Genomic DNA, 24,342 nt, shown 5'->3' with positions numbered 1-24,342 from the left:
TGGTGGGGCCGCTTTACGGCGGCGTCGAGAGGCTGCTCTACGGCGGCGCCCGGCCAGAAGCGCGAGTGGAGTGTGAGACGGGCGCGTCGCCTTCTCCCCGGCGGGTTGCTAGTGTGTGGGGAGCCCAGCCCGCCGCGGGGTCGGGCCCGTGCGGGCCTCCGCCAGCCGCGGGGCCGCGCCAGGCCGCCGCCGCCTCACCCCGCTTCTCCGCTGAGGCGCCGGGCGGCCGGGCGGGGGATCCAGGCCTGAGCCGGCGCCGGGGCCTCCGGGGCCCTGCCGGGCGCAGTATGCCCGGGGTGAAGCTGACCACCCAGGCTTACTGCAAGATGGTGCTGCACGGCGCCAAGTACCCGCACTGCGCGGTCAACGGACTGCTGGTGGCCGAGAAGCAGAAGCCCCGCAAGGAGCACCTCCCCCTGGGCGGCCCCGGGGCCCCCCACACCCTCTTCGTGGACTGTATCCCCCTCTTCCACGGCACCCTGGCCCTCGCCCCGATGCTGGAGGTGGCCCTCACCCTGGTAAGCGCGGGAAGGGCGGCCTCCCCTCGGAGCGTGCGGGCGGCCCCGGCTGGAAGCGCGGGTGTCCGGCGGGAGTCCGGAGGCGGCCGCGGTGGCGGAGAGCGGGTGTCCCCGCGGGCTCGGCCTGGCGCCACGGGGCCGCAGCCGGAGCGGCCGCCGTGCCCCCAGAGGCGCTTTAGGTCCGTTCCTCAAACCGGTAGCCTTTGCAGGAACGAGCTGTCGCTAACTGGGTCGGGACTCGACCGCGCTGATGCTCGGGGACCGGGAGACGCGGGCAGTTGTGAGGAGCTGGGAGTTGGACGCTGCAGCGTGCTTCCCGCGCCGCCTCCCAGAGCCCGTTCGGTGTCTGGCGTGGGTGTAGACGCCCTGGTTCCTTGGCGGGCAGTGCCCCGCGGCTCGAGAGTCCAGACGCGTTCGGAGAGGTAGTTCTGACCTGACGGGCATTTCTCCCTTTGAACGTGCGCGACCGCCGTGTAAGGAGAGCCTGCCTGTTCCCGCCCGTGGTTTTTCTTTGTCGAAGTCGTCTCTACCCGCAGCGCGGGGTTCGAACTCACGGCCCCGAGATCAGGAGTCGCACGCCCCAGGGACCGAGCCTGCCGGGCGCCCCAGAGGACGCACCCATGGTTTCAAAAGCTGGAGCCTGAACTTAAAAAGCGGTAGCAGACCTGCCTCTCAGCCATCGCGCTTGGGTGTGCTGAGCGCCTGCTGTATGCACGTGCGGTGGGGGAGAGGTTTAGCTCAGGGACCAACTGTAATGGAACTCTGGGCACTAGTTCTTAGGGTCTGGGGACCAGCGCAGGGAAAAGACTACCTGGAAGGTCCACGGACTTGTTAAAACCTCCGAGCGAAACAAACCGGAACCTCAGAGCCGCCTCCTATCTGAGTTGAGATACTGTTTAGTTTCCACTTAAGTACAAATATAAACTACGATCCTTAAGAAAGTTCATACAGAAGGTAGTTGAGTTTGAGAAGGTGTGGCTAGAAATGCTTTGTCTGTCGTTCACCCCAAGTAAAGTGAGCCCCTTTCATAATTTTCCTAATTGGGACACCCATGGCCGTTCTCGGGAGGCAGGAGGTCCCCTTGGGCAAATGGCCCCCCAAGGCCTACGGGGCGCGTCTTTGAGGGCCTGCTGAACTGGACCGTTGTGTGCATTTCTCCACATCTTCTCAGGGCAGGAGATAAATGAAAGTAGATATTTATAAAATGCATCCGAGCTGCTCTTGAGGGAATGTGCTGCCAATACCACATTGGCCCCGGGGGGGGGGGGGGGCGGGGGGGGCAGTTGATGCAAGTGTTCTCATCCAGCTGCCTTAATTACTCTGATCTCAAGGGAATTGCAGGTGCTTGGACATGTGAAATACAGTCGCTTGCAGGGAACTAGGTTTCCCAGGAGCACCGATGCAGGATTATTCAGTTTTCCAGTCGTGCGCCAGGCCCGCGCTGGGGGGCGGAAAGGGCTGTGGATCACAGCACCTGCTTAGCCGTTGATCGTGCTCCAAGCAGAAGTACAGTCTCTAAGAATAAGTGCCGTATGTGGGCTGGGGCAGAAAGCGGTGAGGTCCAGGGCTGGCCCAGGCTTGCCAGGGAAGGCAGGCTGCCTGGGGAAATGCACTTGCAAGGAATGGCTGGGCGGGCCACCGAAGTAGTAATGGGGGGAGGGGGGGCGGGGCGGAGAGAACATTCAAGGCAGAGGGGGGACGAGAAAATGGCAGAGAGGGGGAGCTAGAGTGTAGAGTGTTAGGGGATCAAGAGCAGGTTTCAGAGCAACCCGCAGGTCACACGGGAGTGCGGGCACCATCATGAGGACAGAGGGCCGCCACTGGAGACAGTTCCACGGGCGCATTTGTGTGCTGGAGTGTTGGCTCCAGCCTGCAGCAAGGAGAGTGTTGGGAGAAGTGCATACAGGACCAGAGGCAGAGAGGTGGCCTAAACTGCAGCCTGGATGCAGAGGGGACAGGTCAGACAGAATCGGGAGACTCTGTGACTGGGGACTGATCGTAGTGTGGACATAGGGAGAAGGAAGCAAGGGTGGCGCCTCGATTTCTGACGTCTGCCTTGGACGACAGTGGTGCCGTTTGTTGAGGGGAAATGAAGACCCAGCGTCGAATGTTGCAAAATGGGTCTGGAGCTTGGAAGACGGACGGCCTGGGGATGCGGATGGGGAACCGGTAGCTTTGCAACGACTGTTGAGGCTGTGAGAGCAGGTCGCATTGGGAGGGGCAGTGTGTGGAATGAGGGGAGAGCTGTGGGTGGTGCTTTTACAGGGTGGATGGAAGGGGAATCGGCAGGGGAGTAGCCAGAGGGGTCTGAAGGAAACACATGTTCTTTAAATCCATTTAAAATCTGTCAGCCTCAGTTAAGCGTCCAACTTCAGCTCAGGTCACGAGCCCACCGTTCATGAGTTCGAGCCCCGCATCGGGTTCTGTGCTGACAGCTCAGAGCCTGGAGCCTGCTTCGGATTCTGTGTCTCTCTTTCTCTCTGCCCCTCCCCTGCTCACACTCTGTCGCTCTCTCTCAAAAAAAAAAAAAAAAAATCGTATGAAATATCTAAGCGTCTTAAAGACAACTTGAACCTCACTTGGAATTGTCAAAGAATTTTTCTAATTCTTATTCTTCGTTAAGCTTTGTAGAGTTAAAGGATTATAGTACTTCCATAAGATAGAAACACGATACTTGAGAGAATTAAATATACTAACTATAAACAACTGCATTAGAGTCACCTTTACACGAATTTTCCCCGAGGAGCAGAGCTGCCTCCCAAACCACTTAGCTGGGGAGGGAAGATGCCCAGAGGAGACCCGGACTCTTACAGTGGCCCAGTGCCACCAGCTTGTTAAGAGGGAAAGGGGTGCCCTGTCCCTCTCCCCCTGCCCCTCCCCCACTCACGCTGTCTGAAGAGAGGGAAGGGGGTACTGCGTGGGGCCCTCTTTGATCTTACCCCCCCGCCCTTTTACGTTCTGCCCTCACTCTCCACTTAGAGCACTTCCCCAAACATGCCCTTCGGTGTTTGAGTCTCCCGTCCCGTCCCGCAGAGTTAAGTCTGCACTAGATTCTGGGCCTCAAGTTCTGTAAGCAGTAAGAACAAGCTGGGGCTCCGCCCTCGCCCAGCGGTGGTGGGTTGCGTTGGCTCCTCTTACACTGACCTACCCTGAATCACAGCCCCAGCCTTAGACAGGTGGGAAAAAGATGCCGATTGAGTACAAATTAAGCAACTCTCAGAGCAAAGTTACAAGGGAAAATTTGCGATTTGAGTCCATCCAAAAAAATTTTATCACAATTAACGTATTTAAGTTTATGCCATTCAGCTTTTGACTTAGCAACTTTATAACCTGAAGGCAAGGAGAGGTCTCAGCATACGGAGCCACAGTTTATCAGTATATCAGCTATGGAAGATGCGGTTTTAATAAAGCTTCTAAATCCATGAAACTGTATAAACGAGGCCTCATTCTCATGGCTTTTTTCTATTCAGGGAGTTTCATATTGTAATTATTTTTAGTAACTGGGAAAGGCTGACTTGATAAGCAGTCCATCAAAGGGCAACATCAGATTCCTTTGAAAAGCTTTTCATTATAATTTTCCATTTAAAAAAAATCCTTCCATTTCTGGGTGCTTTTCATTTTTTTTTTTTTAAGCACTTATGCCTGTTATTTATCCTTATAACCCTTTGACGTAGGTAGTGACGGAATTATTTCTAACAGCGAAAACCCATAAAATGTTAGCAGGAAACTCAGTGTGGACCTGCTGTTTCTCTAATCCCTTTTCGTCCTTTTGCCCTCAGTTGAGTTCCTGGTTCTGCGGAGCAACTTTTGATTACATTCCGCTGAGATGACTTTTCTCAGTTGCCGGTTGGTCTCACCACCTTGATTCTTGTCCGGAATTCTTTCTGCTGCCTCGATGTGTGCCTCCTCTGTGCTCATTGGCGTGGGCCGCTGTCCTCTGGCTCTTTCCTAAGCCCCCTGCCTACTCTGCCTGGTTACCTCCAGAACATTCACAGCTAGCCTGGGAGATGGAGATGGTTTGCTCCAGGCCCTCTTTCCATTTCTTCCCTCTGAACTTCACCCTCGCCCCATCCCATGTACCTCCAAAGCTCTTTCGTGGATCCAGCTGCTTTGCATCCCGTGGAGAATCAGCACCCAACTTTTCTTCTCGATGCGTCTAGCCCTCCCCTTAGGCTCCCAAGACCTGCTTGTTGCCGCAGACACAAGGCTCCCAGACACCCCCAGCTTGTGGGTGGCACGTGTGGGAGTGATGCCCTCCTCTGGGTGGCCCTTCTCCTGCCTTACCTGCTTTATGGCGATGGCAATGGCACTGGCACGGTCGCATGAGGGAGGTAATACTGCTATGAAAATGATAATGTCACACACGTATGTTAGCAAGTTTGCAGAGAGAAGCTGGTAATTCTTTGTGCACAGCTGAGCTGGCAATGAACGAGTGGGGCCTGGTGCCTTTAGTCGTTCTATGTGTCTGACACGGAACAAGCCAGAAAAGGCACTTGGCACAGGGTGTGGCAGGCTCACGCCACGGTAAAGATGTCCTCCTTTTGCCTCTGACGAGTAAAAGAAACTACAAGGGTAAATATGGAATTCAGACCCTGTGTGCGGAGCCTGTCGTCCTGAGCTGTGGTCTTCGTGTGGATTGTTCACAGGATGCGTGGCGGGAGAGCAGGGACCGTGGAAGTGGACTCACAGAGAACGGAGATCAGACGCCAGCCGCTCAGTTCTTCAGCCTTGCCCTGCCCCACTTCGGGGCGAGCTGCCTCTTAAGTCCACTAAGACTTTTCTTAACCAGCCGTTTGGGCTTTCTGAGGATTCGGAAGCCCCTCACCACCTGCCCGCCCCCTCCTTGCCTCCCCTGTTCACACTGCTTGTCTTCTGCTCACGGGCTTTTACTGCCCTCCAGGTCACTCACCTGATGAGGTCTGGTTCCATTTTTGAAACCATCAAAGAAAACTCTTCCATCTTATTAAAACTTGTTCACTCTGGGGCGCCCAGTCAGTTAAGCGTCTCTCTCGATTTTGGCTCAGGTCACGATCTCACGCTCCGTGAGTTCGGGCCCCACATCGAGCTCTCTGCCGTTAGCACGGAGTCTGCTTGGGATTCTCTCTATGCCCCTCCTCTGCTTGCGTGCTCACTCGCTCATTCTCTCAAAATAAGCAAATAAGTAAACATTTAAAAAAAAACTTTTTTTCCACATCCGCCCTTCTGTATTTTCAACTGTCTGTCTATCTGTGGACCATGGACGTGGGTGTGCATGCCCATCATGGGCATCCTTACAGTAAGCTTGGTTGTCCTTGTTTGAATCGTTCAGAAGTTTTAAAACCAAGCCAGAGCCTTTATGAACTGGCTCACTTTTAGGGCAGCCTTTTCAGAGAGTTTTAGAAGCTCGAGGTCATGACGCTGTTTTTCTGCTGAAATTGATTCGACCACTGTGTTTGTCACAAGAATCACCTTCACGTCAGTTACTTTCTGTGCTCCCTGAGCACAGATACAGGGGATCCCACCTGTGTCTGCTGGGGGACATGTCCTGAACTGTTGCCTCCAGCCCGGGATTGGATCAGGAGCAGCGGAGACAGCTCACGGGGTGGTCAGAACAGCAGCAGGCAGCAAGCAGTGGTCCTTGTACTAAACGTAGCTGTGGTCAGCCAAAAATGATCCCCTGGCGTGTCCACACCCTAATACTTGGAACCCATGAATATGTGACCTTACTTGGCAAAGGGGACTTTGCAGATGAAATTAAGGATCTTGAGGTGGGGAGGCGAACCTGGGTGATCTGAAGAGCCCAGTGTAATCACAGGGTTCTTATAAGGAGGAGACAGGTGGGGCAGTACAGGGAAAGGAGAGGTGATGACAGAAGCAGAGGTCAGGGTGGTGCAGCCACCAGTCAAGGAATGAGGGTGACCTCTAGGTGCTGGACAAGGCAAGGAGAAGATTCTTCCCTAGAGTTTCCAGAAGGAATCAGCGCTGCTGACCCATTTTAGATTTGTCTCCGGTTCTGACTGGCTAGAAGGACAAGCCTCACCGGAGAGCCAGGAGAGGGCCTCTCAAGTGGATAGGGAGGACGCACTCAAGAGGCTGGCCTTTGAATAGAAGTAAAAGCTGAGAGGGCGGGCTATGCTGAAGGGGCTAATCGTGTGGGTTTGAGTTCAGGGAATGGGGCCAGATGCCAAAGTGTAGAGCTGGGCTATGTCTTTTGGTGCTACAAAAAAATAGTTTTAGAAAAAAATGAAAGAAGTTGCTGCTGTAAGTACCAACAGAAAGTTTCTGGAACCCGTGCCTTTAAGAAGTGATAGAAACAAAATACAAGTGATTGTGGAGTACTTTGCAGCAAAGTTACGGCGAAAGAGCCATTATAAATATTTTGGAGACATAGCCCTAGTCTTTTGGGTGGATGACCAAAACATCTAATTGGCTCATTGAGCCTTGGTTTTGACCCAATATGGTAATTCACCAGCTCTTAGGAGGCCAGAATTATTATTCTAATCCTTGTGCGAGCAGGGAACCTTGGACTGGGACCATCTGGTAATATCTGCTTTTAGTCACAGAGGACACTGCCTGAGCCCCAAACCAGAATTCAGGAAAAAGAGCAGTACAGCTGTTTTTGTTTTTTGGTTGTTTGGTTTTTTGTGTTTTTTTTTTTAAGGAAACAAGACTATTTTTAACTAGTTAATTTACTATGAAAAAATTGAGAATCAATTTTATTTCCTCTTCTGATTGAGAATAGAATTTACTGCAGTACGTTATTAAAATTCCATTACGGCAGGGGCACCTGGGTGGCTCGGTCGGTTGAGCGTCCGATTTCAGCTCAGGTTGTGATCTCGCAGTTCATGGGTTCGAGCCCCACGTCGGGCTCTCTACTGACAGCTTGGAGCCTGGAGCCTGCTTGGGATTCTGTGTCTCCCTCTTTCTCTGCCTCTCCCCTGCTCACGCTTGCTCGCGCTCTCTCTCTCTCTCTCTCTCTCTCTGTCTCAAAAATAAACATTAAAAAAATAAAATATTTTTTAAAATTCCATTATGGCAAAACAGGAGGACCTTTTGTTGTTTTTAATAATGGCATTAGACTTGCCAGAAGCTAAATCTGATGAGAGAAGAGTGGCATTATAAAATGGACAAAAACTTTGAAAGTCGGCCACCGTGCTCCCATTTAAAATCATGCCACAGGAAATTGAGTGCACGAGAGAGGGGGTGTGTGTGTGCACGTGCATACACACCCCCACCTGCCTCTGCCCACAGATGTCCGTGGCCTGTTTACCCCACATCCCAGCATAAAGTGTTTTCATGGTTTGTTGCTAGGAATACAGAAATTTAAATATAATATAAAAAAACTTGGTTTCAAGAGACCGAGATTCCCATTCTGGCTCTGCCCCCGGCTGTGTCAATGTATAGGTTAGTTTGCTTCTCTGTGAGGGATCGATTTCCGGTATCTGAAGGCTTGCTCAAGCCCCAGAATGCCTCCATTCTTTGTATCTGACGAGGAGGTGGGTAAAGATGGTCCCCTCCTCCACCTCCCTGCAGTGCTGCCCCTGTGCAACGTGTGTGGGCATTGGGGCCCCTCAGCGAGAGTGATGTGGCCTCCCGTAGACCATGGACAGCAAGCTAGTGTGGCCTTTCTCGTGGGAGCACCCATTTTCTCGTAGCTTTCTCCTGGGGACGAGGATTCCGGGATTATACTGTGTCTTGTCCCACGGGGGGGGCAGGGGGCAAGGTCTCCTGTGTTTATTAAGAGGTGACATTTAAGAGAAAATCATTCATCTTTTATTCCCAATGTTTGTCTCTTTCAGATTGATTCATGGTGCAAAGATAATAGCTATGTGATCGCCGGTTATTACCAAGCTAACGAACGAGTCAAGGATGCCAGGTATGTCCAAGCCACAACCCTCTGGTGTGAAAGAATGATCATGTGACACACAGTCTCTGATGCGCCTCTTGACCGTCGGTGGGCTCTGTGAGAACAAACCCCTCCTCGCCTTCCGTGCTCGTTTACAGCGTCTGAGAGGAGCTGCGGGGTGGTTAATTTCCAAACAGAAATTGTGACACTTCCATTAATTTGGAATTGAGTTTTGTATAATCTGTATTTTGCTTGAAGGGAATTCACGCAATGAAAGTGACAGTCAGGGGCCTCTGATTCCGATCCCAGCTAGGAATGGTGTAGGGCCGAGCATTAGGAAAGACTGCCGCCGTCTTTGGGGACAAATAAAACAACTTTTGGGTTTGGTGCTCTTAGGGTCTGTACCGTGATGAGGATGTAGTGTTTGCAGCTTCCTTCTTGTGGGCCCCTGGTTCTCACTAGTGAGCAAAGGCGAGGACTTCGCTCGCTTTCTGCGTTAGTCTCCTCCTCCACAGAGACAGGGACGGCACACTGGATGTTCGGATAACTTGAGGAGGGCTGGTCTGAGGGTCGTTTGCGAAGGTCTGGGCAGCGTGTAAGGGAACTCACCAGAGGGGAGGGCTCGGACAGAAGGCGTCACCACCAGCCCTGCGCCTAGAGGGACCGAGGGGAAGAGGGCGGTAAGGACGTGCACCTCAAGAGAAGCAGTCCCTCTAGGGACACGGCCAGCAGGGCAAGCCCCAGAGGAGTCGGTACTCTGATCTCCCTGTGATTTCCTCCAGCCGGAAACCAGGCACAGATGGGAGGTGCCCGGCACGGCCCTCTCACTCGGCTCACGTCGTCAGACAGAGCCACTGACTCCGGCGTCCAAGTAGTTGGGGGCTGCAGTGGACGGTCCCAGAGTTCCTGGGATGCCCGGAGTGCACCCACTTGCTCAGCATAAGTGAGGGAATGGACTCAGGAGCACTTTAGGAAATAACGCAGTGAGCCGGTGACCAGGTGTTACCGTCATTGATGAGGCACAGACGTGCTTCAGGGACTGGGTGCGGGCAGGACTCACGGGGAGGCAGGGTGACCAGCCAAGAGCTGGGTTCCAGACAACCCTGGCGAGAGCCCCTGCTTGGATGGCAACATGCAGGGAGGGCCTCTGTGGTCCCGGGAACCACCACTCCTCCACGGGCCCCTTCTGCGTGTGATCCCATCAGCCCCCCCGCGCATTGATGACACCACGGCTGCGTCTCTGATCCAGACCTGTTCACAGGGCCCTTGTGGTCTCGGTCTTTGTCACGTGAAAGACCGGGCCCAGAAGGACCGGCCCAGGGCCACACGCACGCCGTGAGGGTGGTGCAGAGGCTCTCGCAGCAAGAGCAACGAGGAGCTTGCTCTGTGGGGATGACGAGGAGAGCCCTCGGGGAGCGGTGTCATTTGAACGGGCACCCGGGAGTGGGCTTGTCAGGTTCACGTGTGGAGAGAGGAGGGAAGAGTGTCCAGAGAGGGGACGCGTGAGGTAGACACCGGGCGGAAGTGGGCAGGAATCCAGGGCGCACACGGAGGGAAATGCTAGGAAGCAACCCTAGAAAGGTTGGGCTCTGAGGCCTTTGGAACTGCACTTTGTAGGCAGTGGGGAGCTGTCCTCGGGAGGAGGTTTCCCGAACCGAGCAATACCCTCCCACAGGTGCTCTCGCAGAAAGGCCAGGAGACCAGGCAGGAGGTAATGGCACCAGTGTGTTAAGTGTAGAAGCCTCCCTTCCCCCCCCCCCCCCCCCCCGCCAGCACACTCCCAAACCCCGGCCTGGCGTGGTTGCCCCACGTGTGTGTGCACAGCTCTCATCTGCGTGCCTGTGTGGCTCACGGCGCCTCCGTCTTCCTGCCTCTATTTGGAGCCCAGCCCAGCCCAGCCCAGCCCAGCCCAGCCCAGCCTTCTCCTTCCTATCCAGACACCATTTTCATGCGACTCGTAATCTAGACTTTCCCATTTCCCCTTCACCTGCTCTGCTCAGGAGGTTTTGCATTCTCTCATCTATGTCTGTTTACGTGCCTACTAAGAGGCCCTTGTCAGATCTGTAGGGGGATTAAAGAGCGCTGGGGGACAAGAGGGCCAGTTGCCCTTTAGTCCCTTCTGATGAGTCTCTGCTAGATTTGGGGGGGGGGGGGCGCTTATCCTCCCGGTGTGTGTGCCGGGACTGTGTGTCATCCTTTCCAACCCTCACGACACTCCGGTGGGGAAAGTCCATGCAGACACGGTCACTGCACAGACGCCACACACACAGCTTGGAAGCTCAGGAGCTACGATTACGCTAACGTCCGTGTCTAATACTATTTGCGGGAAAACCTTCACTTGTCTCTCAGCCACACCTAACTTAAGATGTGTCCTTCTTTTAGAAATACCAGCTGATTGGGGCGCCTGGGTGGCGCAGTCGGTTAAGCGTCCGACTTCAGCCCGGTCACGATCTCGCGGTCCGAGAGTTCGAGCCCCGCGTCAGGCTCTGGGCTGATGGCTCGGAGCCTGGAGCCTGCTTCCGATTCTGTGTCTCCCTCTCTCTCTGCCCCTCCCCTGTTCATGCTCTGTGTCTCTCTGTCCCAAAAATAAATAAACATTGAAAAAAAAAATTTAGAAATACCAGCTGATTGACTGTCTCACAGCCTGGGCCTTACAGTCAGGTAGACTTGGATTCGAAGCATAGATGACCTACTGATTCCCCTCTTTGGGCTGCAGTGGTCCTGTCTGTAAAATGGTGGTAAAAGCTCACGCCTCAGAAACCGGTCTTGGGGACAAAGGGAAGCAACGCGTATCATGTTTAGCTCTGTGCTTGGTTGGAAGTGCCAGCTTTGGGCTGTTGCTATCACTAGCCCTATGATTGCTTTTTCCAAAAAAGGATCATTCAAATGTACTATGAGGACTATACCAAAAGAAAAAGCTTTTGCACAGCCGAGGAAACCACCAACAAAAAAAGGCAGGCGAGTGAGTGAGAGAAGATGTGTGCAAATGACGTAACCCATAAGGGGTTAATATCCAAGATGCAGAAAGAACTTCTACAACTCAACGCTCCCCCCCCCCCAAAAAAAATAATAAATAATGAGCAGAGGACCTGAATAGACATTTTTCCAAAGAAGACGTACAGAAGGCACAACAGTCCCAACAGAGAGGACGCTTGGCATCACTCATCATTAGGGAAATACCAGTCAAAACCACAATGAGATGTCCCCTCACAGCTGTCAGAATGGCTAAAATCAACAACATAAGAAATACCAAGTGTTGGTGAGGATGTGGAGAAGAGAGGACCTGTTGGTGGAGAATGCAAATTGGTGCAGCCTCTGGGGAAGCAGTGTGGAGGGTCCCCCAAAGTTAAAAATAGAACCACCATATGATCCAGTAATTCCACTACTGGGTATTTAAAGAAAACGAAAACACTAATTAGAAAAGATACACGCACCGCCGGTCGCAGCACTGTTTACAATAGCCAAGACCGTGGAAGTAACCTCAGTGCCCGTCGGTAGATGAACAGATATGGAAGGTGTGGTATATGCACACATAGAATAGTACTCAGCCAGAGAAAATGAGATCTTGCCATTTTTGACAACATGGATGGACCTCAAGGGTATTATGCCAAGTGAAATAAGCCAGAGAAAGACAGATATCATATGATTTCACTTACATGTGGAATCTTAAACTCTTGGGGCACCTGGCTGTCTCGTCAGTGGAGCATGCGATTCTTGATCTCGGGGTTGTGAGTTTGGGCCTCATGTTAGGTGTAGAAATTACTTAAAAATAAAATCTTTTTAAAAATAATAGGGGTGCCTGGGTGGCTCGGTTGGTTAAGGGTCTGACTTCGGCTCAGGTCACGTTCTCGCGGTCTGTGACTTCAAGCCCCACGTAAGACTCCGTGCTGACTGCTCAGAGCCTGCTTCGGATTCTGTGTCTCACTCTCTGCCCCTCTCCTGCTCATGCTCTGTCTCTCTTACTCTCAAGAATGAATAAATGTTTAAAAAAATTTGTTAATAATAGTAATAAATATAAATAACGAATAACTATTAAATACAGGGGATAAGCTGGTGGTCACCAGAGGGTAGGTGGGTGGGGGGCTAGGTGAAATAGATGAAGGGGATTAAGAGGTACAGACTTTAAACTGCAAAATCAATGAGTCACAAGGGGCACCTGGGTGGCTCAGTCCGTTAAGCATCTGACTCTTGATTTTGGCTCAGGGTGTGATCTCACAGTTCTTGAGTTCAAGCCCCACATCAGGCTCTGCCCTGACAGCACAGAGCCTGCTTGGGATTCTCTTTCTCCCTCTCTCGCTCTCAAAATAAATAAATAAAATTTAAATAAATAAGCCACAGAGATGAAAAGTACAACATAGGAGACATAGTTGTATTTTTAATGTTTTATGATTTCTTTTTGAGAGTGAGAGAGACAGAGGACGAGCAGGGGAGGGGCAGCGAGAGAGGGAGCCACAGAATCCGAAGCAGGCTCCAGGCTCCAGGTTGCGAGCCGTCAGCACAGAGCCCGACGCGGGGCTCGAACCCACGAACCGTGAGGTCATGACCCGAGCTGAAATGAAGAGTCGCGCACTTAACCGACTGAGCCACCAAGGCACCCCAGGAAACATAGTTTTTAAAAAAAACCAATCCGTATTTTAATATTTTGAGGCGTGACACGTTTGTAGCTATTTTATTAAGCTTAAGGGCATCGTGTCAAGTTTTATTATAGTACTTGATAATGACTGGTGTTTTGCTTCCTAATTCGGATTACATGCGGGTGAACGTCAGTACCAGGCACAGCGCCCTGGCCTGAGGTTAGATGCTCAAAAAAAAAGCATTTAGGTTGAGAATGTGCGATCTCAGTTCAAGCAGATTTCTGGCTTTGCGAGTGGGGAAGGGGATTGGCAAAGGGGTCTCTGCCTCCAGCGTGCGCCTGGAGGTTTATTTGAGCTCGAGTCTTGACGGGAACAAGGGGGTGACCCGGCCTAGGAAGAAGCAAGGGGGTGACGCTGCTCCCATAAAGTGACAGTCCCACATTAGGAATGCAGTCAGGGCTGAGGCTGGTCAGGATTTGAGAGTAAGTGCGTGATGCCAAAAACTGTAAAGTGGCATTTCTTTCAAATACTTTTTCAACTCATTAACTGCAATTTGACTTTTTTCAAAAGAATGCATTTTAAATTTGAGTTTCGGGGCATCTGAAGAGGTAGTTGTTGTTTTTAATGAATGTTTCTTGACCCCTTCCTGATAAAAGTCGCTAGCTACTACGAGTGATCATCATAAATGTCAGGACGATGGTTTTAGAAGTGTCTTCATGGCAGAAGCTTCACGAGTCTCAGAAGAGCGCTTCCTTAGCAAACGACGACTTCTTTTCTCTGCATCTGAGGCGTGAGTTGGGGACGTCGGATTGTGTCTGGCCCGCGTGTCATGGGCGAATAGGCAGGCCTCCTCCGTGGCTCCAGTCCCCCTCCTTGCCATTCGCCACTCGAGCCGTGGTGACTGGGCGCCTGCCGGCTCCTGGTAAATGCGGCTCGGCTGTGCGTCCCTTGCCAGGCTTTCCGTGGTGGCCTGAGGGACAGCAGCCCCTGGGGCCCGTTCTCCTTTAGACTGCTTTGTTGCTTTTGCGTCATTTTTTCTAATCCTGCAGGCTTACAGGCATCACATCACTGCAAATTCTCAATTTTGGACGTGAAAATGGAGTAATTAAATAAAATAACTCATTTTCCTAAGACATTATTAATCGGACTTTTTTTTTTTTTCCCCAGCTCAGTCACAGCATAATCGTCTGTTTCCTTAGGTAAACCCCATAATTATCCATGTGTTTTTGTGGCCGCTAAAATATATTATGTCTCCGTCCTTGGTTCAAAAAGCTGAGACTCTTCGTTGTGCGGGTCAAAAATAAGATGCACAGAAAGATCTGTGCGCCAAGGGTTAGGCGTTAAAGCACTTCAGGAATAAACAGTTTAGAGGCAGGCCGGATGGACCCCCGCCGGGGCAGTGTGGCGAGAACAGAGTTTTCTGGGCATCGTGGACGGGAAGGGATTCGGTAAGCAGAGAGCAGGTTGGAAGGGCATCCCGAACAGGGAACAGTGTGAGTGCCGGGGAGGAGCACGCGAGGGAGACCGTATGCAGGCCGTTGCACTGACGCTGAAGACACACAAAGCACTGCTCCTGTGTGTAGGAACGGTAGCTGGTCCACAGGGAGAAAGGCGGGACGCACGAAGCTGAGCACAGTGGACTCTTCTCTCCCAAGCTTTGATGAGTCGCAGGAAACAGACTGGAAGTTTCATTTTAGGAAGTTTGATCTGAAGATACACGAAATAAGAGCCTAGAAAACGAGGCCGGTTAGGAAGCAGTTTTGGAAAAACCCAGGTGTAGGGTGACAGCCTGAGCACAGTGAGTGGGAGGAGAGCAGAGGAGGCCGAGGCGAGGGAAGAGTCTCCAGCACCCGGTGAGGGTCAAGGGGGAGTGGGCCGTCAGAGAAGGTAGAGCGGGAGGTTCCAGCTGGGCCGCAGGGCCGGGGGGAGGATGAGGGTGCTTGGCAGGCCTCCGGGGTGCAGACCCTCGAAGGTAAGGGGGTGGGTACCCCGGTGGCACGAAGAGACAAGACTGCCGGCTTATTCAAGAGTGAGATCGGTTGAAATTTAAGAAACACGGGTGAAGGGAGACAGGTTGGACAGAGGGAACCAGGCAAACAGTGTTTTTTCCCATGGAGGAAGAGACCGGCTCAGATTTGGAGCGGGGCAGGGGCCACTAAAGGAGACCCCTGAGGAGGAGGTCTGCGTGGAGGGGCCCCCGGGTGCGAGGAGGCCTCTGCCTGAGATGGGATCAGAAAACAGCCAGGGCGGTGAGGGTAGTGCAGCGATGACGCGGGAGCCTCTCTGGTCTGCTCTGTGGACTCAAGGGTGCAAGTTGTCACTTATCGAGGTCGGGATGGGCCGGAGCCAGCGATTGGAGGCTGACGAGCATGGAGAAGATTTGGAATGGCCTAGAAATGTTTAAACTTAAAAAGAAAAGGCGGCCGACTCCATTGCCAGCAGCCGAGAGGTAGATGGAGTCCCTCTGTGAGTAGGTGTGTGATGAAGCGGGCGGCCAGGGAGGCGTCAGAGGGCGGGAGCTCCGTGTGCTGCGCTCTCCTCTCCGCTGGCTCCAGGGGGCCCTTCTGCTCAGGGTGCCTCTGCCGGAAGGCAAGGGCCCGCTTCCCGCCGTGCTCCCCGTGGCCCGACAGCACTCCCTACCCTCGGCACAAGTCCCTGCGGCTGACCGCGACGGCCAGAAGCCGCCTTAGCAGGCGTGACGAGCGCGCACAGGTTCCCGGCACCGCCCTCTGCCTCCGTGCTTGTGAGCCCTGCCCCGGGGGAGACTGTTGGACGGCGTCCACTAGAACGACTGTCAGCTCACTGCCGCGTCTTTTGCAGTCCGAACCAGGTTGCGGAGAAGGTGGCCTCCAGAATCGCCGAGGGCTTCGGCGATACCGCCCTCGTCATGGTGAGTCACTCTTGGGCGCTGTCGCGTTTTCTGTTGCCGGACCGGCTGCCGAGCGTTCTCTTGCTCACGCGGAGTTTTCTCGTGTAAGCGGTCTCCTCTCCGCAGAGGCTCCGTCAGACCAGTGCCGCCCTTCGTGGCCTCCTCCCGGCTGCAGACCCGCAGGCGCAGTGTGAATGCCGCTGGGGCGCGGCCCACTCCACGCCTCCAGGAGGGGCGGCCGTTCCAGCTCAGTGGTCCTCAGAGTGGGGCTCTGTGCCAGCGGCATCAGCACCACCTGGGAACGTGTCGGAAATGCAGGTTCCCAGGGCCCCGCAGGCTGCTTGAATAAGCTTCCAGATGATTCTGATGCACGCTCAAGTGTGAGAGCCGTTGAATCAGAGCAGCCGACAGCCCAGAGGGAAGGAAGAAGTCAGGCAGATGGTAGCAAACGTCAAACCCTTGGTACACAACCTCAGTCCAGACAGACTTCTAACAGGGGGGCAGAAGCTTCGCTTTTGTGAGAAAGCTGTGAAGTACTGAGCACTTATTCTCCGAACAGTTAATCTCGGGCCACTCGAGGTGTGATGGCACGCGTTGGGTTTGCGGAGTCCGCGCACCGTGTGGGGGTTTCCGTCCGGGCCGGGGGCTTCCGCTGCCGCCTCGAGCCACGAGGAGGCACCTGAGGCCTCCCACGAGGGTGCCGGCTGCCGCTCCCCATCAGCTCTGTTCACGAGCGCGTCCTTTGTCTTGTGCGCAGGTGGACAACACCAAGTTCACGATGGACTGCGTGGTACCCACGATCCACGTGTACGAGCACCATGAAAACAAGTGGCGGTGCAGAGACCCACACTAGTGAGTGCCGTGTCCTCGGGGCGGCCCCGTGCGGTGTGCTGGGGGCTGCTCCCACGGGAAAGCCGGCCCGGCCTCTGGTTTCGAGAGAGCGTATTCTCCAGGGGGGTGTACAGACCTCACACAGAAAGCGTGCATGCTCCCTGGCTCCTGAGAGAAGCTGAGCGCTACTCCGGGGTCCCCGCCCCGCCCCCGGGCCCCCTTTTCCGGGCCTCTGCTGTGGTTATTTATAAGCACTCTGAAAGCATCTGCCATCCCCCTCCGGCTTCTTCAGAATTTCGTTTTGGAAGGGGCTCCTTCGTTTCTCAACCATGCCCCGTGCTCTTTAGGCACATCTTTGTTTCAAACATTCGTGGGTGCCGGCATCCGTGACTGTCTTCCTTTGTCCCACTGTGTGCGTGGCCGGTTTTCTGTGTGCTCTGTTGGAAAGCCACCTGTTCTTTGCCGAGGGCCTGATCTCTCCTGTTTCGCCTTGTAGTGATTACTGTGAAGACTGGCCAGAGGCCCAGAGGATCTCCGCGTCGCTCCTGGACAGCCGGTCGTACGAAACACTTGTGGATTTCGATAACCACCTAGATGACATTCGGAATGACTGGACAAACCCGGAGATCAATAAAGCTGTCCTGCACCTGTGCTAGGGAGGGCTGTTAGTGACTGCTCTCTGGCTATGTCCACTGCTCGGAAGAAGAAAGCTATTTTTCAGTGTAAATAACATCTCTCCCATAGCCCGTGTGGAGAGCTGGCCGTTCTCAGAGGTGGCACGTGTCCTAACAGAGGGCAGGATGTCCATCTGCCGGCTTTTTAATGCAGTCGCTAGAAGAGGTGCAGACTGTCCCATCCGACTGCCCCTGTGGAGTCCTTCCCAGTTGTATGTTGCTCTAATCCTCCAAATCAAAGCTGTTTCTGCCTGTCCGAGATTGTTCCTATTAAACAGTTTTAACCTTTTATAATCTGGAGAGAATACTTCTTAAGTCTTACGAACCACCTTTAACAGAAAAAGCCCAGATCTGGTACTTGAGTATTTGTGACTTTTCGTCCCGTTTGGGTTCGTGTCCGGTCCCGGGATCGGGTGCATGGCGAGCTGGTGTCGGCGGTGGGGAGCCTGCAGCCCTGAACCGCGCGGCCCCACACCCGGCGGGCGCACGTCGCTGCCGCGACCACACAGTGGGAACGATGCCACTGTCGCCTGAGAAACCTTCATCGTGAAGGGTGAAAACAGCCACTGCTGATAGTAGGAATTCGCGCGGGAGCACGGTTGTGATGCTTCTCAGTCAACCAGAAAGCTCGTGAACCTGTGGGACCGAAAAGGGGAAAAGGGAACCGTGTTAAGATGACCTTTGAAAGGTGGAAATCAGTCCCAACTCCTAACTCACTCGCATGATGATCCAAATGGTTCTAATCTGTTCTGTAATTGTTTCTTTTGTATTTGAAGCAACAAAAGCAACACCGAACTTAGACTCCCCACGCTTCACAGAGCTCTGCGAGCTCTGTGGTTGGAACAGGTGGTCAAGCTCTGTAATGCAATCCGAGGAGAGGACGAGGGGGCTCTATGGTACCGCGGCATTTGTTCTCTCCCGCAGGAGTCCTTTTCTCCGCCCTTTCTTCAGACACCCCTCCCCCTTAGCTTCTGAAGCTGGTGTTCCTTCACGTGAGGACGCGGACAGAGGGGTGACGGGTCGGAGAGCGGGGAGCCGTCTCGTTCCGAGTGGGTCTGTGTTTGTTTCAGAAAGGGAGCATTTACCACCAAAGAAAGCTCTTTTCCTGGGAAAAGCTCTTTTCCTGTAGCACGTGCTACAGCGGCCCAAGGCCAAGGGGAGCTGGCAGAGCTGGGTGGAATGAAGGTGTGGCCAGGGCTGTAACTCGGGAGGCATTTTAAAGACCGACTCTTGTACCTTGTGTTCACCTCTCTGTGGGATTCTTGTGCTCATTTTTCCCACCAGCTTCCCAGGAAAGCCGTGCCTCCCTCCCGTCCGGATTTCGGCCTGGAACCAGGTTCCCGCTCTGCGGCTGAGTCAGGCTTAGGTTTTCAGAAGAAAGCGTGTTAAATATTCCAAAAGGAGGAATGTAGGTTTAGAAGAACAAAAACACATTTCCCAAGTGCACACACCTCCTACATCCTTGTAAAAACAGCAGAAGCCCGTGCCGGGCTCCCCCCAGCTCGCCACCCAGCCTTGTGGTGAGGTCCCCGGGCCTGTGGTCTCCCTGGCGCTAAGAACCAGATTGTTTCCTCCCCAGGATAAAAGTGAGAAGCTGCCCAGTAGCCACGCATTTGTATTCTCCCTTTGCCTTTTTGTAGAAGAGGCTTTAAGGAATGACACAAAGCATATTCGTGTACTGAGAAACTCTGTCCATCAAAATCTTAAATCTGAAGGGATCTGAGGGCAGGCGGGGGGTGGGGTGTGGTTGTGTAGAGATGTCCCGTCAGACCCAGCCGTGTGCTCAGAATCACCCTGGTGGATGTTGTGGTCTCTACCATAGCACCCATCCAGTACGAAACGGGCAGGATAAATTATTAATGGATAAAATGTCATTTCCATTTCTAACCATGGTCGCCTGAAGAACTGGGGACACCGAACCTGGAAAAGTCAGCAGGAACTTCACAAATAACAAAAGCCCTGTGCTTGCTAGAAGAAAATCAGTCTCGCTAATTCTAATTGAATTAGGGTGATTTAGAATGCAAAACAACTTAGAAATCTTGAGCAGTTTAAATTTTTTATGTTTATTTTTGAGAGGGACAGAACACAAGCCGGGGAGGGGCAGAGAGGGAGGGAGACAGAGGATCCGAAGCAGGCTCCAGGCTCTGAGCTGTCAGCACAGAGCCTGACGTGGGGCTCGAACTCACGAATCGCGAGATCACGACCTGAGCCGAAGTCGGCCGCTGAACCAACCAACTGAGCCGCCCCGGGGGCCCCGCAATTTAAATCTTCAAGTCTGTTTTCCGGGAATCTGGTGTTTTTAAGCCTCCTTGGTGTAAAAAAGTCCTTGTGTAATTAGCTTTGGTTGTACAGCTTATCTTTCTGATATACTTGAAAACCTGTTGTTTCTGCATATGGTGAGTCTCAGCTACGAAAGAAAAATGCTTCCGTAACTGCCCCTCTTTGGTATTGTGTGTATCTTGACACAGTAGCTACTTTATAACATGATGGTAGGCAGACGCTAGAAGACCCAGGGGAATCACTCTCCGTACCCTGCGGGCATTTTTAGCCACGTTAGCGAAGAGAGCGCAGTCTAAAGATAGACTTCCGTTTGACTAGTTGACACTTCTTGAGGCTTTCCATCAACTCGGTGCCTCTTAAACGTGGGATTTTTTTTCCCTTCAATACCGACAAGGCCTGGCAGCAAATGATGGTTTGTGTCCCCTCGGCAACTCTCAGGTAGGCAGTTAGAGCGCTCCGACTTCATTTGCATATGCTTTAGAGTCCAGGGGGTAACTTGAATATTTTTATCCCCATAATCTTGACTTGTGTCTCCTTAAAAATGTCGAAGATACCTTCGAATGGGATGCAAAATCTGATCAGCTTTCTGTGTCTTAGAATAAATTGCTTTTCTTCTGAGGGTCCTTTTGTTCCTTAAGGATTAACTTGTTGGGGTGGCTGTTTCCTTGCAGGGACCTGAAGGTTTTTCTTTAGATGATGAGACCGAGTCCAGCTCTAGAGCTGCCAAGAATTGTGCTCTTGGTCTTTTGCTTCGAAAGCAGTGCGTCTGGTGCCAGCAAAGCATCCGCTTGAATTTGACCGGAGGGAACCTTTGGCTCGAACTTGTGTTGCCTCGCAAAGCAGAGAGAGTAACATACTATATTTAGGGCTGTCTGAACAAACGTTCCAGATACCAATTACAAACCTGTAAATAATGGCATTTCAGAATCATCGTGAAGTTGCGTGGGCAAGGCTCCTGGCCTGGCACAGTCCCCAGTGGCCGGGGAGCCTGTCCCGAGGCAGGACACTGGCCAGTTCGCCGAGGGCCCTGGATGCTCCTCGGGCACTGAGGATTAAGTGAAGCCCGAGGTGGACAGAATTCGGTACCATCCAGGTCCCTGCTCTGCATCTGCCTCGTTACTAGAGAAGAGTCGACCGTCTCGGAGTCGATTTTCTCACAAGGGAGAATCTTCCCGTTGCCTCCCGCCGTGCCTCACCCCCCCTTAGGTGACCACACGAGGCAGCAGGGTCTGGCGCCAGCCGGCGGGAGGGGCTGTGTGGCGGCGAGTGGCCCAGCGTGCCAGGTGTGAACCCCAGCTCTGCCGCCTTTGCTCTGCGGCTGCGTGCAAGGTGTGTCTCGTGTCCTGTCAAACGTGGGGCGGTGACGCCTGTTTGCGGGAACGTCGTGAAGACCCCATGTGCTGGCACTTAGCGGGACACATTAGGGCTGCGCTGAGGAAGGTTCTTCACTCTTAATGTTGTAGCGGTTCCAGGCCGGACCGAGATAGAACAGAGCACTTGCTCAGTAGACATCCAGGGCACGTTTGTCGAATGAATAAGTAAGCGAAAGCAGCCTTCTCGAAAGACAACAGCAGCTTATATCTAACCCTTTCCTCACGTTTACCTTCCCAACCCCGCTATGTCGTCTCAGGGCCTTGTCTGCGTTTTGCAGGGGGAACCAGGGCACGGGTGTTGACGTGTCTGCCCAAGACACAGACCAGAAGGGAAGGTGAGGCAAGGGCTCCAGGTGTGGCCCCTCTCCTAGGAGACCGGGAGCAGAAAAGCCCCAGCCCAGTGCTAACACGTTTTTGTCCTCACTGTGACGTCAGTGTATGCTCATGTCAGAAGATGGCAAAGAAACAAAGTTACTCCCTGCCTCCATCCTCCGTCCCGCCCCCTCCCCCCCCCCCCCCCCAAAGACAAGGTAGAAAGAAAGTCAAATGTGCCGTGATGTCCTGGGATATTGAGATGCAAAGAGCTTGGAGGACCTTACGACATAATTTAAGATATAGAAGGTATAAATACAAGGAAAATATTAGGAAATTTGTGCAGATTCCTGGGCCCAGACCCCAAGCATCCCAATTCATTGAGATTCTGGGCCCAAAAGTTGGCATTTGTGGCAGGTAGATTCACATCCACAGAAATCCAGAGATTCACCCAGTGGTACCCAGACAGCCAGGACCTGAGGAGATGGACCATAAGGCTGGCACTGTGAAACCTAATTGGGCAGGTCAGCAGCTGAGAACTCACAGCTCGACCGGGCTCACACTGGCAGAATTCAGGGCTCCTGAGTGAACTCTGTCTCAGCGGGAGCTTCTTTGATTTTTTCTTTTTTAAAACATATTGCACACACAATGCACAAAATGTATGCTTAACATTTGAACAGTCAGAAACAGACTGATAGCTTTTGAACAAGCTCATAGCCCTAGACCCAGGAGGATAGAGCAAGGTCAATGTCTTAACACTCCCTCTGCCTTCTGAGGTGTCCTACACGTCTTTAAATTGTTTTGTAATGTCTATTTATTTTTGAGAGACAGCATGAGCGGGGAAAGGCAGAGAGGGAGACAGAATCGGAAGCAGGTTCCAGGCTCCGAGCTGTCAGCACAGAGCCTGACGCGGGGCTCGAACCCACAAACCTTGAGATCATGACCTGAGCCAAAGCCAGACGCTTAACCGACTGAGCCACCCAGGTGCCCTGCGTCTTTAATTTTCAAAGTTTGGGCTCCAGTCTGTCCTGTGCTGCTCCTTTCCAGGAGGTGCCTTTATAGGGAGACTCATGTGGCTCCCCAGAGCCCCGCCCTGGCCCCCATGTATTAAGACATACCCACAGGGACCTACTGCAGATCAGCTCAGACAAAAAAAGGTACAAACTAAAAGTCATCTGAACTCTCACCATTTGCTGATATCCTTCTAACTACCTCTCCCTAAATGTCAGAACTCTGGATCTTTGAATTCTCAAGTCTCAGATTTGAATTTATTGAAAGAGGTGTGCCATGAAATCCCTTTATAAGAGCGTAATTCATATTTGCTGGACTACATAAACAGTTTATTTCCGAACTGTTACGTTGCTCACTTACATTCGTCTCCTAAATTCAACCCTTGGTGTTGGCAGTCTTTAATTTCAGACATTTTGGTGATTTGTGGTGGCATCTCGTGGATTATTGGTCTATGTCTAAAACAATACAGCTTCCAGAAGGTAACAGAAGAATGTATTCATGACATGGGCTCAGCAAAGATTTTTCAACAGGACCTATAAAGAAACAATCCGTTGTACTCTGTTGAGATCAAGAGCTTTTGTTCATTTAAAAGACATAATCAGGGTTGTGAAAAGGGAGGCCACAGGGCAGAAGAAAAGATTTATGATACAGTTACCCAACCAAAAACTCCAATGTGTCTACCCAAATATATTAAAAAACTACAGATCAGTCTTTAAAAATAGACAGCCCGGCTGATCAGGCGCTTCCCAAAAGATATCCACACAGCCAGCGAGCATATAAAAATGTGCTCCACGAATGTCATCAAGGGGAAGCAAATTAAAAACACGGGAGTCCGTTTGTTAACGGGAAGAAAATGTCAGGAAGCAGAACCGTCCACGTGTGCACAGCTCAAATGCCCCAGTGATCCCCGGACCGCTTCACACAACCGTGACTCAGGGTCAGAACCACCCCCCGCCCCGAGACACAGCATCCGGCTCCTTCGGTCCTGGAGTAGCGGAAGCTTGAGATTCCGCTTGAATGCCTGGCCCAGGCCAACAGGGAGCAGCAGTTACTGATGTGAGGACCTCGGCTGGGTTTCTCCCAGCCTACGTAGGACATGTACCTCTGCAGGACTTAAAGGAAGACCCCTCCTGTGGCCGCCTGCCTCCGCCATCCCGGCCTCCCTCCTTGTCCTGTCCCGAAGTTCAGACCTAGTCTTTCCAGAGTGGAATTGTTCTCTTAATCACCCGTAATGCCTGGAATTTACTCAGCACCTGCCTTCTGAGGAGCCCAAAGTCATTTGCAGATCCTGCTGATAAAATGGCTGCCCCGTGGTCAAGCTCTCTGCTAAATTACGTCTGTGCTAAGAGGTAGTTTTCAAAAGGGCTCCTCGACAGTCCTGGAGACCTGGGGCGGCTTTATGAGCCGGCTCTGTGCCGGCTGGAGCCCCGGGAGGAAGGCACTGTTCATCCAGGCTTTACAGGATTATCCGGGAGGGATGGTGGTGTTCTTCGTCATAATTATGGGCTCAAGTGCGGCTATCCAGGTGGGCTGGTGCACCTGCCAACGCAGCCACACTCTGCGCCACCGCTCACAGCTAGGCAGAGGGAAACCGAGGCAGGGCTGATCCCAGGACAGTGGGGAGGCTGGAAACAGAGAAGAGGGGAGGAGGGTGTTTTGGTTGTGGGACCGGTACAGCAAGGCAGATGGGGAGAAGCCCAGGACCCAAAGGAAGTTAGGACCTACCTGCGCATTTCCCCATTTTCAGCAAGGGGTCCCTTGGCTCCCTTCCCGGATGTTTCTCCCAAGCAGCCCACCGTGCACACGGGCCGCACGCAGGCAGGGCTGCAGGCCCCCTTCTGCGGCCAGGAAGGGGCTGAGTTCATAGGCAAGAGCCATCACTCTGGGGAAGCTGGAAGCCGAGGTGCAGAGCCACGTCCCCGGGGGGTGCCCACCTGAGCAGTCAGGGAGGCAGGACCAAGCCAGGGCCAGGGTGGCAGGGAGGGACCCGCCCCAGCAGTGTGGGTGGGGGCGATGGGGTGGGCGCAGAGGAGCAGGCACAGGTGTTGGAGGAGGCCGGCAGTGGGTGTGGGAAC

At 52.9% G+C, this 24,342-nt stretch overlaps 1 protein-coding gene across 1 annotated transcript; it reads left to right on the top strand.

Moving 5' to 3' along the window:
- The first annotated feature begins 6 nt into the window (after nucleotides 1–6).
- On the top strand, nucleotides 7–17,580 carry EMC8 (ER membrane protein complex subunit 8). The gene is made up of 5 exons (XM_047846215.1): nucleotides 7–518; nucleotides 8,297–8,373; nucleotides 15,738–15,807; nucleotides 16,544–16,638; nucleotides 17,114–17,580. Exons 1-5 carry the CDS (start codon nucleotides 288–290, stop codon nucleotides 17,271–17,273), a joined length of 633 nt encoding a protein of 210 aa, XP_047702171.1. The 5' UTR covers nucleotides 7–287; the 3' UTR covers nucleotides 17,274–17,580.
- The last annotated feature ends 6,762 nt before the right edge of the window (nucleotides 17,581–24,342 follow it).

Source organism: Prionailurus viverrinus, unplaced genomic scaffold (genome assembly GCF_022837055.1).
Source record: "Prionailurus viverrinus isolate Anna unplaced genomic scaffold, UM_Priviv_1.0 scaffold_38, whole genome shotgun sequence".
NCBI classification, from domain to species: Eukaryota; Metazoa; Chordata; class Mammalia; order Carnivora; family Felidae; genus Prionailurus; species Prionailurus viverrinus.
The sequence above is the reverse complement of the archived record's forward strand: the minus strand, read 5'-3'. Positions and strand labels throughout refer to the sequence as shown.

Bases quoted from the DNA above. Each gene is read 5' to 3' on its own strand.
- EMC8 (XM_047846215.1), top strand. From the start codon at position 288: ATGCCCGGGGTGAAGCTGACCACCCAGGCTTACTGCAAGATGGTGCTG. The intron at 8,374-15,737 runs GTATGTCCAAGC...CGTCTTTTGCAG, and splicing joins GAACGAGTCAAGGATGCCAG to TCCGAACCAGGTTGCGGAGA. The intron at 15,808-16,543 runs GTGAGTCACTCT...TCTTGTGCGCAG, and splicing joins GCGATACCGCCCTCGTCATG to GTGGACAACACCAAGTTCAC.